At 37.0% G+C, this 19,969-nt stretch overlaps 1 protein-coding gene across 2 annotated transcripts in view; it reads right to left on the bottom strand.

Moving 5' to 3' along the window:
- Nucleotides 1–19,969, bottom strand: part of LOC107754754 (sprouty-related, EVH1 domain-containing protein 2) — a 48,118-nt gene that overhangs the window by 9,121 nt on the left and 19,028 nt on the right. For both annotated transcript variants that reach the window (XM_016571324.1, XM_016571326.1), the window contains exons 2-4: nucleotides 7,872–8,049; nucleotides 7,473–7,641; nucleotides 5,555–5,619 (exon numbers count right to left, since the gene is read on the bottom strand). In XM_016571324.1, coding sequence (XP_016426810.1) covers nucleotides 5,555–5,619; nucleotides 7,473–7,641; nucleotides 7,872–8,049 — 412 coding nt within the window. The remainder of the gene's footprint in view (nucleotides 1–5,554; nucleotides 5,620–7,472; nucleotides 7,642–7,871; nucleotides 8,050–19,969) is intronic.

The following is a 19,969-nucleotide window of genomic DNA, read 5'->3' as shown; positions in this document are numbered from 1 at the left end:
ATGGGGGGGGGGGACCTGAAGTTTTTTAGGTAATTTCACAAATGGGCCCCCTTTCATTAAGTCCTTCATTAAGTCCCAGGACTTCATTAAGTCCTGGCACAAAACCACACCAGACCAATCCAAAATGGGCCGGCCAGAACTGTGTGAGCAATAAACCGGCTATAACCGGACATAGCTTAATGTGGCCCCATAGGACCTGCTGAGAGAGAACCAGCATGAAGAGCACAAAAAATAGAAGCAGTGGTCAAAACCAGACCCATATATAGTCCACAACTCAGTACAGAGGTCACTAACAGTAATGTAAGCCAACAACAACATATTGAAAGGACCAAGGACTACATAAGCAACAACAAAAACTGACTTTTAGTAAAGACAGTATTAAGGAAAGCTGATATTGTCTATTTTAATTTTTTTAAGGAAATGAGTGATCTTCCTTTTGTTCATGCAAAATTTGCTACATTGATGCAAAGGTGTCATGGAAGCTTGCCTGGATTTTGAAAGAAGGTTGCTAAGAAGTTCTGAGTGTTTTTAGCATGATGCTATGTGGTTGTAGGGTTTTCTGGGTTGTTGTGAGCCCACCCCCAAGTGTCTAAGATATTGTGGTCTCCAGAGGCCTCGGGTACCTTCTGTAATGTAAGTGGAAGGGTATTTTTTTCACCTATTGCTTGACTTTTAAGTCCACCATATACTTCGGTCTTTGCGTGAACACTAGGGTGTCGTTCTTCTGTGCATTAAGTTTCTTTTTTTTCATGGTATCACATGGAGTACACTTTGAAAGTCTATGTGTTCGACTCTATGCTAAGGCCGGGCTCAGACTACAGGAGTTTTGGACCGATTTATCCCCAAATTACTCCTGTCGACAATCTGAGAAAACATCTTGTCCAGGACCTCGGTTGGTTCCGATGTTTGGCCAATTTTCAGATTGAATCTAAAGCCTCCCGATCAGCTCTCAGACCCATTGGGGCCACCCCGATAATGTTTGTTATCGGGGTGGCCCCAATGTGTCTGAGAGCTGATCGGGAGGATTTTAAATCAGAATGATTACGACTATGATTACATCAGTACTTTCGCAGTAGCCAATGAGAGACAAGTCTATAAGGAGACAGAGTTGAATGAGTGAAGTTTTGAAACAGCAACCGCAAAACAAGCTGCCGTACAGGTCTGTTGGACAATGGAGATGGAGGAATGGCTTGTGGAAGTATGACAACAACACGACTGCCTGTTTAACGTACATACCACAACTGTACGAACAAAGAGAAGAGCTTGGGAGAAATCGCCTCAGTTTTGAACATACCGGGTGAGTTTAGAAAGCTGCTAGCGCTATAAGCTAACGTGCTGATGGTGTTGCTAATCAACAGTAAATATTTTTGCCCTTGAGGCTAATGTTAGCTAGCATACTACGGTTAACAGATATTAAAACTGACATATAAATCTCACCTCCAGTTCCCACTGAAGAACAGAGATCATGTGAGGTATGATGATAATCTAAATATCTTGTAGTGTGTGATAAGCCACAATTTTTGGAGAGTTTTGAGAGATGACAATCTGTAAAGATTCTCTTTATGTGCGTGATGCAACCATATTTTATCAAGAAGTTGAAGCACAAACTGGTGTGACATCATGTTGAAAAAAATTCGGCCAAATAGTTTAAAGGAGTTTGAAACAATGAACTATGGCAGGTATATTCAGATAGCTGTTTGCCGAGCCAGAGGAATGTGTCTTGAGGGCTGCATGCTTTACAGGTTAGCAGTTAGCATTTTAGGTCTGAGGATTTGCTGTCCATCAAAAGCTTTCCTGCTGCTCCGGTCAACCGCAAGCAATCAGATTTGATCGCTCCAAACGCCAGGCTATACAGTAAGCGTGTGCTCAGCTACATGCATGACCGATGCTATCTGGAAAGGGTTTTTTATTCTCTATAGGGCTCCAAACCACTGACAAGGTTTTTATGGTGTTTTCAGCTATAAGTCTTCAATAAGACAATCTAGGGAGTGAAAAATGTGCTTGAACTAATTGAGTTCCAAGTCAAATTGCCTGTGTAATTAGCCACCTTGAGTCTGAGGCAGGCGGCCCGGAGGGTGGAAGGGCACCGGTATCTTTCCCACTGCTGTGATTAGTGCTGCAAGCCTTTGCGTACACATACTCCACACACAGATGCCCAGTGCTGCTAAGGACCGGAGAGGATATCGGAATAAAGCTTCTCTACCTCTTGCATAAAGGAGCATTGATTCTTTCCACCTTATTTTTTTCCCCTCTTCCCAGAACTGTTAGTCTTCCACATCCCACTTCCTCTGAGCATCCTCCAGGGCCCTGGCTGGGAGCTCTCTATACAGCAAAGCCTTATCCTGCCTGACTGCTGCACAGGAAGTTGTTTTTTGTCATTTATATATTTCCCCCAACACACACACAACCAAAATAGTCTGGAACTCTACCTTACTCTATTCAAGTGTACAGTAAAGCGTCTATTCTTGCATTCTGGAAGTCAGACACACACCTGAAACAAGGCATTTATACGAACAGCTCAAATAACTAAACTAAAAACGAATGTAGCGCAACACTTTAAGTCATACTATATCTTTATGAAAATATTTGTTCACTAAAAATATCGTCATGACAAACTTGCTTGACAAGACTGTCTTTGTGGTTTGGATATTAACTATTTCCTTTTGTGCTCCACAGAAGAAAGGAAGTCATTTATTTTAATTTTGGTTTCATTTTGTTGTGTGTTTTGGTCATTTATATATATTTATATTTTTTAATTATTATTATTAAATATACCTATACATTTATATGCTACGTATAGCATAAAGTTCTTTGATATTAAGCTAACAAATTAACATTATGATGACTATTCAGATTAGCGGATCATCAAAAACTACCTTGGTCATCATCACCCATTCTTGCTGATTTGACCAGTTCCATTCTGTGTGTAAAATGCTGAGTAAAGATTGCCTGAAAAATCCCAAACAATACACTCATTGCACTTCATAACTGATGACTCATCATAGCCATTTTGACATTTTTGAGCATCATCAGGGAGCGCTGCTTGTATCATGGTATAGGGCAATACTTAAGAAAAATAATTTCTATAAAACCATGAGATGTAAAAGTATTCTTTTTCCCCCATATTATCTCTTTATTTCTATTCATTTATTTATTTGCTGGTAAAATAAAATGAATCAATACAGCAATAATTTCTATTTAATGCTGTATTATAAATGTAATAATGTGTATTATATATGTATGTACTGGTGCAAATCTATGTGTGTGCATTGGTGCATAAAAATTTAATATTCTTCCTTTCATGATTAAAAAATAACCCTCTAAATTACTTTAAAAGTTTTGAATCTGCTTGGTTACTTTGGTGGTTTGGTTGAAATGACTGGAAAAGATGTGAAGATGAGCTTTCTGATCAGTTCTAGACTGAGGTGTTGCATGAGGACAAGCATCCCAAAACCAGGCGTCTCAAAGCGACACACCCTGCTAAATGCCCGGCGTTCAGAGACGCAGAGCGAGTCCTTTCCCTGATCTGAATGAGCTAAAACGAGCTGAGGTTAAGTATAGGTTAGCTCACGAGGAACCATCAGGAGGAATGCACATCCCAGCAGAGGAACAACTCCCCTCGATATAATCGCCCCGAGCTGTAAATCCAGACCCACATTTCTGCTGTCTGCGGCCACTTGCCTCACATGGCAATATATGGAAAGGTCATCAACACCAGCCCCCGTCCCAACAACTCTGTACCAACGACCTCACGTGAAAGTGCGCGTCCACTCGCTTCACAACGCGTGTGTGTCCCGCAAAACGAGAAACGGCTCGGCAGTAAATCTCATTCTGTTTTACCCAACAGCACGAGAAGAGCAGAAATTCCAGGACAGAAAGAAACGTTGGATTAAGTTTCCTTTCAAGCTCGGGGTCCTTGGCTTAGCAGTCTACCCCTTTTGGCCTGAAAGCGAGACAGACAGCGAGTGAAAGAGGAGCCATGAGGCTTCCCCTGTGCGTGCCCCCCTCCTTCCACCCTGGGCGGCAGTAAATCAGGATGGCAGTTAGCTAGGAAGCAGCTGCTAATGATAGTTTTACTGGGGAGAGCAGGAAGTCATCTCCTGACCTCGCCTGCTGCTCCTGGTCTCCTGTGACTGTGACAAAAGGACAGTATGTGGGCAAAAGCCAAGCGTCGGCACAGCCTGCTCTGAAAGCGCCACAGGAAAGCTGCCTGCGCTGTTATCGCATCCACCATCTTCAAAAAACAAAGGCCCGTCTCTTCCACGGCAGCCTCGGCGGGGGAAAATATCACAAGGACTCGGCCTTTTCTGGGAAGCTTCGCACACACTCAAACCAAACCCGCAGACATGAAAGCTGAAGGGAAGAGGAAGTTACTAAATATTGCTTTCAAAATGTACGTGCCCATATAGCGCGAAACTAAACCACACACACACCCCATATGTTTGGGCGAAAACGTCAAGAACATGTCTGGGTCATAAGGTGAAAAAAACAAGATATCGTGGCCATATCAACGCATAAAATAAAGATTCTTGGAGCAAGAAAATACTATTTTACAAATGTTTTTTTTTACTTCAGACATTTAATTAAATGTGTTACTTGTCATTTCTTTGTGATTGCTTTAGAAATTCACTAACAATTTCTAAATGAAATTGTTTCTACACCAATTTTTCTTTCAGTATACTAATTAATTCTCTTGTTGTCATCAAATCGTGGCCTAGTTGTACTAATTTTTCCCTCAATCTAGTTAAATTTTAAATTAAACTAAACTAACATGAGGGAACACATTAGAATAATGTGGCCATGATTTAACTAAAACAAAGGAACAAATAAAAAAAATGATAATAATAATAAAAACACGTAGCCACAAATTAATATATTTATCATTTATTGTTTTCCTCTGCATGTCATGTGCAGGGCTCCATAATATTTTAGTCAAAAGAAAGAAATAAGAAATGATATTTAGCTGAAAAAAGGAAGCACATTTTAGGACATTTATTTATTTATTTTTTTTATAACTTTGTCCTCAAATCTTATTCAAATATTCTCATTACTGTAATTGTGAAAAGAAATGTATTATATTAATTAGTTTCTATATTTCAAATGTGTTTTAAATGGGATTTGAATATATTTATTTAAATTTATTTATATATTTAAAAATGTTACTTAAAGAAGTATTTACCCATAATATTTGTATCTGTTGCACTCCCTTTAATATTTGTTCAATCAATCAATCAATCAATCAATCAATATATTATATTATAGTAAAACAGTAAAAACTGTTGTATTACTAAAATGAAAACCTAGACAGAATAATGGGAATTTCAAAAAATGTCTGGACACATTATGATAATAAAAATATGAGGGACAAAATCAAATGTAATTAAAAAAATCAAAATATAATTTATTTTTTCTATTAATTTTCAGGTGCTCTGGGAATTTTTGTTGTTTGTTTGTTTTTTTATGGGATTCGTTCACTTGTATGTTGGAAAGTATATGTTAACGGTTGATAAAATAATGACGCATTAAATAATGGTAATAAAACAAAGGCTCTTACTGTGAACACATCATCATCCCCAAGTTCAGCCTCATTCTGGAGTGTTGAAGAGGAAGTTGTGGAACCTAAAATAAAACACACAAACAGGAGACATGAGCTGACAGACCTTTACATATCCTGTCAGTTGATGGTGGTATTTGAGGTTGGAGAAAGAAACTGACAAAGAGACAGTGAAAGATTGATTGATGGATGAAACGCAACTCTATCCAGTTGTCCTAGAGTGCATCACTGGCAACACGTTACTAACATACGTCCTCTCTACTCTTCACATAGGTGCTTATACTTCATTTACAGTCCTGCAGCACATTTAAGACTATGAAATACGTATTTGCATTTGCTATTCTAAAAAACACAGTGCTTCTGAAATAGTAAACGTAGTTTGGTAGTATGCTGTTGTAAACATGCCTGTTTGATTTAAATATTTTCATTTTGTTGTGTTGGACAAGTAATGTTATTTAGTTGTTTTTCTAGCTAATACAACAGAGTTCTTAGACTTTATACTGACACCTACTGGTGTGGATGCAGCATCACGTACACACACAAAATTGTGGACATACAAATCGTACTTATTATGATTAATTTATTCCACTAACAAAAGTGTCTAATAACTAGAGCTGGGAACCGGATTTTATTGATTCCACTTCTTAGCGATTCCCAGTTTCGATTCCAATAAGGTATTAAAAAAAATGAAATCAAACATTTAGATATCAAACATATTTATGCTGTCTTTCTGCAAATCATTCTGTTGCAGCTGAATACCATGAACACAATTCAACAGCCTACAAAACAAAAACCAGCAGCCTAAAGAACACTTACACAAGAAATTTTGCCTATGGTTTTAGCAAAAACATAACAGCAAAAATAAGCTAGACTAACTCATATAGATTTCAAACATTATTAAAGACAAGTAAACAGTCAGTAATAAAATAAAAACAAATAAACAAATTACACATAAATACAACTAAACAAAGTTCAGGAACAGAACGTGAAATCAAATGTAATCAAATGTAAAATAACACTGCATAGTTTTATTTTTACAAATAAAATATAGATTAACCCTTATTAAGTTTTCCAATCAAGATCAGTCGTCAGTCACGACTGACGTAACGTCTCCGTTCCCTCCTTCAGGGAACGAGGGTTACACAAGTAACCTAGACGATATTTCTTTATCTTTTGTTCTTTAATTAACATTAATGACAGACAGTAGCGGTATTATTAGGCTGCTGTCACTTTAAGACCTAATGCACAGAGCCAATATTCTGTTACATGTGCGTTTTTTCTAAACTGTTTACGTAAAACGTAAAACAAAACTCTCTGTTCACAAGGATATTTTGACATAATTGCGTGTGTATTTGTCAGTTTAAGTGAAAAAGATGCAAAAGAAAACTGAACTCAGTGTTTGCGCACTATATGAGAGGCGGCTTTTATCAGTGCACATGCTTTGGATGTGTGTGCAGTACAGAAAACTATTTCGCGTCTTCTTGCACTTGAATGGTTTAAAATCATATTAAAGTGCACAGACAAATTGATAAGCGGAGTCAAAATGTGTGTGTCTTATCAAATCCACGGTTCTTGTCATTTTGGAACCGGTTCTAAAGTAGAACCAGTTCTCGATACCCAACCCTACAAATAATAAGGGCGAAATTAAGTAAGTAGTTAGTCAGCAGGTCATGTGATCTCAAGATAGCTGCCACCATGAGGGGAGACCCCACTTATATGACTAGAGTCTTCATCTTATTTGAGTGTGTAAAATTTTAAAGAAACTTGTTAAAAGTACAGTAAGGTTTGTTTAGGAGTAAATCTTGAAAAGAGTGAAAAGATATGTATATATAAAAAAATATCTATTGCACTTTTAAGCCTGTATACATGTGTTTTGTCTAAATCCAAAGTAGTGTTTTTCTGCTTTAAATGTTCTCACCCTCCGTTATGTCCTCCAAAGCTTTCCGCACACCTCTGTCAAAGGCACGGGCATCGGCGGGGCTCTGGAACGTCAGGCCGCATTTTTTGTTGTCGACCTTCCAGTGGTGAAAAGTGGGCGTGGCCTTGGTGTAGATCAGATCTTTCCTCACGAAACATTCCAAAATCACCTGCCAGCCAAAACAAGTGAGACATATCAGAGACGAGCCCACAGCCTGCCGCTGCTCTGCTCTGCGAGAGGTCACTGCCTGAGAAAAGTCTTGCAAATCACATAACATATGGGTTCGTAACCAGATTTGTCTTGGAAAAGAACCCAGCATGCAAAACTCCCCCGGCTTGTAAATCAGCTTGATTTCCTAAAAGCCCCTGGGGAGGAAGATTGTGAATATTCGTGCCACACCTGCTTGTCTTTGAGGCGCTCGCCGTGGATGAGGAAGTCGCTGTGGCCGGTCAGCTCAGCAGGCATCACCTTACAGACGCCCACCCTGCTGAGGCCCCCACCTTCCTGTGCCAGCCATCCCCCACTCGAGTCATCTCGGGTCATGACCACCGCTTTGACGCGCACAATGTAACTGTCACTGAGAGACAGAGAAAGAGAGAGAGAGAGAGAGAGAGAGAGTTTAATTTTGAAAGACACACGAGTGGGACATAATCCAAATTAGGGCTGGGCCATAGATCTAACATTTGCTATGTATCTGCAACAATTCTGCTGGTGATAAAACAATACACTGTCAAAATGATGACCATTTTAATGCAATTTATTACCATAAAGTTTCTTAAAGACTAGTTTTAAGATGTTTTTCTCTTTTAAAGAGGTTGTTCACCCAAAAATGAAAATTCTGTGATCATTTACTCACCCTCAAGTTGTTGCAAACATGAATTTCTTTCAGCCGTTGAACACAAAATAAGACATTCTGAAGAATGTTTGTAAGCATTGGCTGAAGCCATTGACTTCCATAGTATGGAAAAAAATACTATGGAAGTCAATGGCTACCAGCAACTGTTTGCTAACCAACATTCTTCAGAATATCTTCTTTTGTGTTCAACAATACAGGTTTGGAACAAGTGGAAGGTGAGTAAATGAGAATTTTCATTTTTGGGTGAACTACCCCTTTAATATAGTCTCTGATTTAATGTCAGTAGCAGATAAATAGTAAAGTAGTGCACATTTTGGAAAATACTGTCTTTATGAACTTTTATGTTGGATTAAATATTCTTACTTACTCACAAAATGAAAAACTGTTTTCAAAACAAGCCTCAATTAATTTTAGCAAGGGTGTTTTACTGTATTTTATCTCTTATAGTGAAATATTTTTATAATTTAAAATAACCGTTTTCTCTTTTAAAATAATTTTTAAAAGTCATTTATTCCTGTGAAGTCAAAGCTGAATTTTCGGCATCATTACTTCAGCGTCACATGATCCTTCAGAAATCATTCTAATATGCTGATTTGATGCTCAAGAAACATTTATTATTATCATCACTGTTGAAAATATTTGTGATGCTTGATAATTTTGTGTGAGTTACTTATTTCTCGGGTTTCTTTGATAAATTGAAAGTTCAAAAGAACAGCATTTGTTTAAAACAGCATTTTTTTGCAACATTACGAATTGTTTTAATTTTGATCAATTTAATGCTTTCTTGCTGAAAAAAAGTATTAATTTCTTTCAAACTTTCTGACACTAAACGTTTGAATGGTAGTGCAATTTCAATAAATACTCTTTTTTTTTTTTATTACTGAAATACATTTCATTTCAATAAATAAAATATCTTATTTTAGCCACACTGGCCAGCTGTACTTTAAATCCAGCTGTGTATTTTCCATTCATCTGCGGCTTTACAGTCCTGTCAGACATAGCAATGAAGAAATCAAGCATCAACACCTCAGGCCAAACAAGACGGCCTGTCAGTAAGAAACTCACAATATTCACAGTGTTACACATGGCCAGAGGACAAGAAAGCAAAATTAAAATCAATAAAAAAAAAAGTCATCCCTAGAGGCATCTGCACTCAAGACTAGTCCAGAGCTCGAGCCAGGTTTACATTCAAACTAACTCAACCGTTCTTCCTCTGTAGTGCGGTGAAAGCCAGCAGTCAGCCTTATATGGTAACCTGAGCTGCCGTGTTCAATAATTAACCAGAGCAGGAGAGCGGACGGGCGAGGAGGTGAGGGCACGTCTCAAGAGCGACGAAATCAATAGCCTGAGCCAGAGGAAGGAAAGGGCCTCGTGTACGTGTGTGAACGCTCACACTCTACATTAAGCCCTCAAACTTCTGACTCATAAATAACCAGTAGGAAAGAAAAGCCACTTTTTAAGATCTCAAATGTTTCCCACGAGACAGCAGTGAGATGTAGAGCAAATGAAAACTTCTTAGCTCTCAGTCATGTCTCCTCTAGGATTTCAGAAGAGATCTCAACAATGTCTCAAACTGTGCTCAGACAGAGACAGTATAGAGAAGGAGGAAATGACTGGGAGAAACCACAACACTTAATATAGTAAAGGCCTATCAGTTAAAAGAGCCAATCAGTAAATGCAGCATTCTGCATGCACAGCCAATAATTATGACTTACAATGACTTAGCAAATAATTAGTTTCCCATTCAAATAGACAAGAGCTACAGCAAGACTAGGGGTTAGGCAAAAAACTGTGTGGTCACGATGGCCGCCAAGTGAATTGACTCGCCTTGAAGGAAATTTGACTCAGATTTGCCAAGTCTGCAAGAAAAAGTCCAAGATTTCAGTATAAAATCAAACATTTCTTATTCGGTTCTTCAGAGACCAAATGATCTGCGAAATGCTTCCCCATCCATTTTATTACACCTTCACAAAAAAAGAGGTTTATTCAATTGTATTATTAGTATACATATTTTAAACTAAAAATGAGAGCGTATACTTATCAGTCTTTATCAGAGATATGCTTAACATTATACTTGGCTTAGTTATACTGACATGTATACAGAAAAGAAGAATGTTTGGCCTATACTTGTGCTTAATCTTAATTGAGATATTTAAAGGGATAGTTCATCTAAGTCATCTTATTTACCCTCAAGTAGGGCTAACGAAGTCAAACAGCACAAATAAATCAATGTATGGGAAACTGGTAATGTATATCGAAATATCGGAAATGTGTTTACAAATCATATCACCGTTATTGAAAAAAATTATATCGCGATACATACTGATATTGAATTATTGTCCAGCCCTACCCTCAAGTTGTGTCAAGAGTTTCTGAACATGAAAGAATATATATTGAAGAATGTTGGTAACCAAACAGTTGTTGGTACCCACTGACTAGTATAGAAAAAATACTATGGAAGTCAATGGCTACCGTCAACTATTTGGTTATCAACATTTTTCAATGTATGTGTTCAACGGAAGAAATTCATGCAGGTTTGGAACAAGAGGAGGGTGAGTAAATGATGACTTTTTGTTTTTGGGTGAACTATCCCTTTAAGAAAAGAATAATCTAGTATTCTAAGTATACCTGGCTTGTAGTTGTGCTGATAGAGAAACGGTTTAATTACTATTTTTGGCTTCTTTTAGGCAGCACGTTTTACATACTATCTGATAAACTTACATGCTTATAAGTTACAAGTTAAGAACAAGAACAAGTATAAAAACAAGTACGTTTAGAGTAAATAGTACATGGGTGGAACTGAATTGGGTCTTTTTTGCACACAGCTCTATTAACCTACACAGAAACAGATAAACATTTGACTGATTTTACTGACAATTCCTCCACAGTGTAAGTAAACAAAACATATGATTGTTCAGTTCAGCCAAAGAAATCTTACAACTTTTAAACTAGTAGCTTACTGAAAATATAACATACAGATCACTTGTAGTATATTGTTCATTAGATAATAGTTAGAAAACTTAGATGTAAACAAGTCAACTCAAAGTCATTGTTACACTTAAAGTACACTTAAAAGTATACTTTTATAAACCAAAATGTGGGCCAGTTTAGTCCCAATAAGTATTGGAATACTTAAAAGTATACTATACTAGAACACTGATTTTAACATACTTACATGAAGTAAACTTAAAAAAATATTTTAGATTAGTTCATAAAACTTAAAAATACTCTTACTGTAAGACAACCAATTAAATCATTTGTTTCTATTTTCATGACTTATATGACCGGGTCTAAGAAAAAGCTAATGTTTAAATGAAACATCCTGAAACTAGAGCAGCCTTTAAGCAATAAAATGCTCCTCTGGGACGCTTTGAAAAGCGCTTAGAACAATCCAAGCAGATTCTGTCTAATGAAAGAGAATACGACATGATCTACAAAACACAGAGCCATGGCATAGACCGCAGCAGCCATATGAGCGGGTATTACCATCATCCATTCGTAATTATTATACACAGTGGCTGGCCCAGGGCCTGTGTAGATGTGGCTCCTCTAGTGGAAAGAAACAGAGAAATGCTGTCTGTGGGATTAGAATGAATGAGGGAGGAAGTCCTGTGGGAGCAGCACCGTCTAATGTACTTACACTAAGAGAGCCAGGCCAAGGGATTGTCTCTGTGCCAGAGTCATTCAATATCAGCGGCTAATTAAAATCAAATCAAACGTAACTCCTAATAAAACTAGGTGTTTTTCATAATTGACCAAGCGGAGGGCTGGCGATTCCTCTGTAAGCTGCAGCTGTCGGTGCGATTCACAGTTTCACACCACACGTCCTTCATGTCCCGTGGGGTGTCTGGGGTACTGGGGACCAAAAGGTGTCAAACTATACCTGAACAGACACATGGAGATCTTGCCCGATCAAAGCACACAGGGTGCGGATTTGATATAGATTTGTAATCTTCAAGAACTTGTCAGGGTCATATTTCAGCTCAAAACCATAATAAAACGGTATGTATAATATAACAGCATTATTTAAATACTATTATAGTATTTCATATTTAAATAAATATTTTAAATAATATTTTTAAATGAAACTTCTATTCTTATATTTTCAGTTTTCATTCAATTTTACATTTTCATTTTCATCTAAATTTTATTTTAGATTCGTCATCTAATACATATTTTATTTTATTTTCTATTTTTTAGATTTAGTTACAGTATTAACATTGATGTATCATATCAAATTAAGATTTTTTTAATGACAATTAAACAAATTTTTCCTTGTTGTAAAGCAAAAAAATAAATTTTTATTGGAAAGTAGTTCTATATAATCATGGTTATATTGATGTGTATATATATATATATATATATATATAAGTTATTTTATTGGGGGGCTTATTTGGCATGGAAATAATGACAATAATAATGACATTGTAGTGGTCCTAAAAAAATAAAATTTTTATTTTAGGCAACATATAATTTATATAATTCTGCTGGTGAAGACCTAGAAATGTATAGCAAAACAAAACAAAACAATAAAGGTACTAGTAAATTCTATCTTTTGCACAGTATTTAATGATATTATGCAATAAATAATTAAAACCTGAAAAAAAACAATAAACCAATAAATAATTAAAACCAGAAAACAAATGATTATTAATCATTTACAGGGCTGGTGTTTTTAGAGCAAACATAAAGGAAAACTACCATGTCCGTTATGCCAAAATGTCCAATATCAGTCAGTTACTCGACTGGTGCATATATACAGTGGTGTGAAAAAGTGTTGGCCCCCTTCCTGATTTCTTATTTTTTTGCATGTTTGTCACACTTTAATGTTTCAGATCATCAAACAAATTTAAATATTAGTAAAAGATAACACAAGTGAACACATCTGTAATGAATCATCCAACGTTAATGGGGATCCAAGATGATTCAAGTCACTAAAAAGGTTTTATTTTAATATTATGTATATACTATTATAGTATTTATTAATATTTTGAATTAGCTTTTATTTTTAGATTTTATGTTTTAGTAATTTTGTGCTTTTGTTTTTGTTTTTTATCATTCTATTTAGCTTTATTTATTTTTCTATCATTTTCAGTTTTAGTAATTTTAGTAGGCTACTTCAACATAAACTCCAATTAGCTGCCAAGGCAACATTTCAAACTTTCATGCAAGTGTAATCTTTTCAATCTAATATCAATATTTTATTTCACATTTATTTCACTTCATTTAAATCATTTTAGTTAACAATAAAACAATGCAAACAGGGCATTAAGATAAATGAATTTAATGCATGAACCATGATGTTTGAACCAATGAGGTTTGACTTTTAATGTTCATATTAGCATATTTAATGTAGCCTGTGTATGTAAATGTTGATCAGTGTTTTGATTTGATGTGAAAGTAAACAAAGTCTTAAATATTATATATACAATCAGATGTATGCACTTATGTTTGGATAAATCACCTGTATGTTCTTTTTGAGACTTGAAACTTTTGAACCCCATTGAAATTGGCATTATTTAGACAAAAACAGCTCAAACATTCTCCAAAACATCTTCTTTTTTGTTCCATTATTTATGACAGGATTGTCATTTTTGGGTGAACTATACCTTGAAGTCAAATAATAGCAGCCTGTTCTTACATTGTACATGCAAGTTTGTGAAGGGCTTTCTGAAGAGCTTTGTTTAACTGACAAGAGCAGTTTAAAATACGAGAAAAGGAGAGAGAGAGAGTGGCATCTCCTGGGACATTTGCCGTCACATTCTCACTAGGTGGTCTCATCAGGGTTCTGTATAAATGTGCTGACCCCTTCCACAGGACCTGAGGGAGATCAGTCTCACCACAAATATGTATTTCAAGATGCAGATGGAGCCAGCACTCTGGGACAGCATGCTGTCCTCTGACATTTGATGAGACTCTGGATGACAAGACGGAAATGAGGAAGAGATGAGTGCGGAGGGAAGGAAGAAACACAGAAGCGCCGGATGACAGGAGAGGGGAAAGGTTCCGTTCCTCTCAAATTGAAGCCAAAGAATAACATCTTCAGCTTCAACGGGATTGGGCAGCCATCAAAATGTCACTTTTTTCCTCTTTACCCCTCCTTTTGTCTCTCTCAAGGGTCTGAAGTGTATAGGAGAATATTTGTTTGAGAGTTGGCTGTTTGCACTGGGAGTTTCACTGAAGTGTGTAAATGTGGGTCGGCCTGAGAAGGAAGGAACACTGACCTCTGGATTATTGGAAGAGGACTGACCACAGCAGACAGGTCGTGTGATACTTATGTCTGCCCATGTTCTCTTTTCGTTTATTCCCACAGGCCTCTTTCTGACATTTACAAATATTTCAGAAAGCCACAGCCTATCTGCATTCTTTAAACAGGACTTAAACAACAAAAGATAGTCTGAAAAAAAATCACAAACCTGTATAGGGTTGCATCTCATATAGTATAAGAAAACAATACGGCAGAATCAAAAGGGTATGTATTGGTATGTATGTATAACCCCCCCAGTTAGTTTTTTTTTTTATTAATATATCAATCCAATCCAGATGTGATTTCATTATTGCCGATTTGAACTGATTTTTTAATTGCTGTTAAAACTGTTTAATGCACAGGTAGATCCAAGTCAGTTTAATCACTATTCTATGTTAATGCGCTGTTTTAATTGATGCACACACATCACCTGCACACAGATATTGCAGATTGTGCTGTGCACACACAAAAACATCCACAGAAACTTGTTGTCAACACTGCTGAATTGCAACATTATATTTCTCAGCAACAAGGAGGTAAAATCACTGTTTTTGAAGTAACTAAACTTACAGCTTCATTGTTTGTAGAGAGAGATGCAGGTAGTTACATGCAGATGCAGGGAATTACAAACCAACTTTTCATCTCTTTCTCTCTCTCTCTCTCTCTCTCTATCTCTCAATCGATCAATAATTAATTGAAATAAATGCTATAATTCATTCAAACAAATGTGATCTTACTGCACTACTTCATCTCTGTGTCTGATTGGAAGCAGGCTAGCTCTAACTAGCTGTAACTGAGGAAAATACATGTAATTTTTACCCTTCCGGTCAAATATTGCACCGCAAGCATCATTATTTGTTCCAAACTGTGATGCACATCTGAATAAAATGTATTATCAAAAAGGATGAAAAAAACTGTAGGGATGAGGACTTGTTTCTATCCATTGGTTGTTGATTGGATGAAGCCAGATCGGAACCCTAGTGAAAAATAAATATACTAAAATGTATTTGAAATACATTTATTTCATGCTAAGTATACTACAAATACATTTAAATATCTATGTACTTAATAAAAAAATGCCCTGAAATTGTACTGTTGGTATACTAAACTGGTATACCTTAAGTCTGCTAAATTGGAACAACTAATTTTGTATTGAATGAACTTTAATTATGCGTAAGTAGTGCTGAAGTCCAATTAAAGATATACTTAAGTACAGTGGTGTGAAAAAGTGTTGGCCCCCTTCCTGATTTCTTATTTTTTTTGCATGTTTGTCACACTTTAATGTTTCAGATCATCAAACAAATTTAAATATTAGTAAAAGATAACACAAGTGAACACAACATGCAGTTTTTAAATGAAGGTTTTTATTATTAAGGGAAAACAAAATCCAAAACTACATGGCCCTGTGTGAAAAAGTGTTTGCCCCCTAAACCTAATAACTGGTTGGGCCACCCTTAGCAGCAACAACTGCAATCAAGCGTTTGCGATAACTTGCAATGAGTCTGTTACAGCGCTGTGGAGGAATTTTGGTCTACTCATCTATGCAGAATTGTTGTAATTCAGCCACATTGGAGGGTTTTTGAGCATGAACCGCCTTTTTAAGGTCATGCCACAGCATCTCAATAGGATTCAGGTCAGGACTTTGACTAGGCCACTCCAAAGTCTTCATTTTGTTTTTCTTCAGCCATTCAGAGGTGGACTTGCTGGTGTGTTTTGGATCATTGTCCTGCTGCAGAACCCAAGTTCGCTTCAGCTTGAGGTCACGAACAGATGGCCGGACATTCTCCTTCAGGATTTTTTGGTAAACAGCAGAATTCATGGTTCCATTTATCACAGCAAGTCTTCCAGGTCCTGAAGCAGCAAAACAGCCCCAGACCATCACACTACCACCACCATATTTTACTGTTGGTATGATGTTCTTTTTCTGAAATGCAGTGTTACTTTTACGCCAGACGTAATGGGACACACACCTTCCAAAAAGTTCAACTTTTGTCTCGTCAGTCCACAGAGTATTTTCCCAAAAGTCTTGGGGATCATCAAGATGTTTTCTGGCAAAACTGAGACGAGCCTTTATGTTCTTTTTGCTCAGCAGCGGTTTTCGTCTTGGAACTCTGCCATGCAGACCATTTTTGCCCAGTCTCTTTCTTATGGTGGAGTCATGAACACTGACCTTAACTGAGGCAAGTGAGGCCTGCAGTTCTTTGGATGTTGTTGTGGGGTCTTTTGTGACCTCTTGGATGAGTCGTCGCTGTGCTCTTGGGGTAATTTTGGTCGGCCGGCCACTCCTGGGAAGGTTCTCCACTGTTCCATGTTTTTGCCATTTGTGAATAATGGCTCTCACTGTGGTTCGCTGGAGTCCCAAAGCTTTAGAAATGGCTTTATAACCTTTTCCAGACTGATAGATCTCAATTACTTTCTTTCTCATTTGTTTCTGAATTTCTTTGGATCTCGGCATGATGTCTTGCTTTTGAGGATCTTTTGGTCTACTTCACTTTGTCAGGCAGGTCCTATTTAAGAGATTTCTTGATTGCGAACAGGTGTGGCAGTAATCAGGCCTGGGTGTGGCTCGAGAAATTGAACTCAGGTGTGATAAACCAGTTTTAACAGGGGGGCAAACACTTTTTCACACAGGGCCATGTAGTTTTGGATTTTGTTTTCCCTTAATAATAAAAACCTTCATTTAAAAACTGCATGTTGTGTTTACTTGTGTTATCTTTGACTAATATTTAAATTTGTTTGATGATCTGAAACATTAAAGTGTGACAAACATGCAAAAAAATAAGAAATCAGGAAGGGGGCCAACACCTTTTCACACCACTGTATATTGATTAAAAGCATTGCTAATATTACCAATAAGCTCTCTCACGACAGATCTAAAAGAGGACGCATGATAAAACCTGGATGTGAAACGCAGAAAGGCGAGTGAAAATGTCACTGAAGTATGTGTGAGTGTTTCTGTGTGTGTGTGTGTGAGAGAGTGAGTCATTCTATCCATCTGTGATGTGGAAATAAAAAATAAAAAAAACAGCCCTTTTTTCCTCATTTTCCCTCGTACAGTTTAAAAGATCGCACCCCTTTACACTCCAGAGGGTACGACAGGGTGAATGGGTGAGATATATATTAGAAACGTAAGCGCAAATAGGACTGATTGTCGGTCTGAACATTTTATGCTAAAAGATACTGAAATTTTCTCTTTCATTTCTAACACATTCTTATTATAGTCAGTGAATGTAATGAGGAAATGTGTGATTAAAATTAGAGACGGCTGTTTCCTTCCTGTGTGATGTCATTGTTGCTTCCTGTTGTTTATCTCCTTTGTCCTTCTACGGAGACTAGACATTTAAAACAGGAGGCTTGCTTTTTTTACTCACATCTTTGGCATTTTAAATCATCAACATATTTTAGAATTCTCGGCATTACATATTCTTTCTGATATTTGATGCAGACAGAGACATCAAAATCACTGAACAAAATCTGAGAACAACAAAATATTCCTGTGCTGTTTGAGCAATGGATTTCCATGACCTTTCCAGTCGTTCATGATCACTGTTAGGATTTTTAAAAATCTTAAGAGGCAGATTTCCAAACTTTAGAATAAAATGCAAAACAAAACATTCAGTCTGTTCCTCAAACAAAGTTTCTGTATGGCTTCAGAGATTGACAGATATGGTCACCATGAGTGTCGTGCAATAGAAAAGATTTGCGTGAAGATTCAAAACTAGGCCTACTTCTTTTGTTTTCCACAGAAAAATAACAGCATACCGGTTTGAACAACGTAGATTCATTGGGTGAACATGCTTTTACATTACAATTCACTGCAGTTTCCAGTTAAAATAAACACTAGTGGCAGTGAAACACCTAAAACTTTTATTCCTTTTCACACGTTATTAATGCATGGGCAGATTATCGATTAATAAAGACATATTTTTGCTCAGTTCCACAATAATGTCTTACCACTAGGGCTGGGCAATATATAGCTAAAAAATATATCAACGATATAATGTTTCATATCGTTCGGTATCGATAATTATTGACATTTTTTATAACCTTTTTTAAAACAAAAAGCAATAGAAAAAAAATGTTTACATTTAACCACTGTATTTATAATTAACACAATTTATTGAGACAAACAACAAATATTTTTTGTTTTAACTAGGGGTGCTCCGATTAGGATTTTTGAGGCCGATCACCGAAAGCAGTATCTGCCGATACCTCTAGATTTATATATTAAGTTGCTCAAGCAATTGGCAAAACATTTAAACTACTTTTATTACCTTATCACAAACTTACCATTGACAGAAAGTCAGCTCTACTGTCTTTTCTTTTGCATTTAAATCTTTATTACAAGCAACCCTGCGGTTCATAAAGAACTTTGTTTTCCTACCTCTACGAGTGCCATCTATTATTGCCTTCTTTATCTAAAAGTGCTCTTTCCCTTTAAACCTAGCCAAAAAGTCATACGTGTTGACTGTGAAACACAGTAGACTTTAATAATATGCATTTATGGTGTAGTTACTACATTTTCGTGTCAATCCATGTTCATGTTACTTTAATTCAGCGCTTGCAGCGCAACAATAGTAATAGCAAAACTCGGTGGAAACTATCTCTGCACTGCTGCAGATGCACCGCTCCTGCAACACACTGCCGGACCGCAACCGTGTGCAGTGAACGCTTTAATCCGTTAACATGAGCGCGGAAAAATACACACATATGCACTGCAAACTGAGTAATGTGAACCTGGCGTTATGTGTGTGCGCTGCGAGTGTGCGTGAGCAGAGAGCATGCGGGCGCTGAATGGTTAAACACTGGCAAGAATTAAAAAGTAATGCAATTTATAAACTTTAGTGACGATGTGACACTGCCTCGATTGTGCAAGTGACAATTCCTGTGTCAACTGTGCAGCGTGCAGCTCGCTTATAGACAGACGCGATGTGTGGTGATTTGAAGCCATTTGCGTATTTTGAAAGAGAAAGAGTGAGAGCGCGCGCGCACGGTGATTCACTCACGCTGTTTGTGAAATTATGTCTCCTTAAATTATTTTAAATTACGTACCTCACCTTCAGCATTATAATTATTTCACCCGAGCCGGACAGAGACGGTGCCGCTGCATGCCGTGCCAAACCTCTCACAGCAGCGTCATCAGCTTGTTCTAATGTTTTATATGCAGATTAAATAGGTCTTTATTGTATAGGTCTAATTATCTCCCGAGGCCACAGGAGGGCGCAATGAGCAAAATAATGCAGCACATTTAAATTGTCAACGCAAGGAAGTAACTATAAAAATATGCGTTACGTCTAAATTAACTCATAAAATCGAATATAGTTTCGTAAATTGCATAAACAATTAACAACAAAACAGCATAATGTATTTATGCATTGCTTAATCCAAAGAGCC

Source organism: Sinocyclocheilus rhinocerous, unplaced genomic scaffold, assembly GCF_001515625.1.
Source record: "Sinocyclocheilus rhinocerous isolate Xijiao unplaced genomic scaffold, SAMN03320098_v1.1 scaffold232, whole genome shotgun sequence".
Lineage (NCBI taxonomy): Eukaryota > Metazoa > Chordata > Actinopteri > Cypriniformes > Cyprinidae > Sinocyclocheilus > Sinocyclocheilus rhinocerous.
The sequence above is the reverse complement of the archived record's forward strand: the minus strand, read 5'-3'. Positions and strand labels throughout refer to the sequence as shown.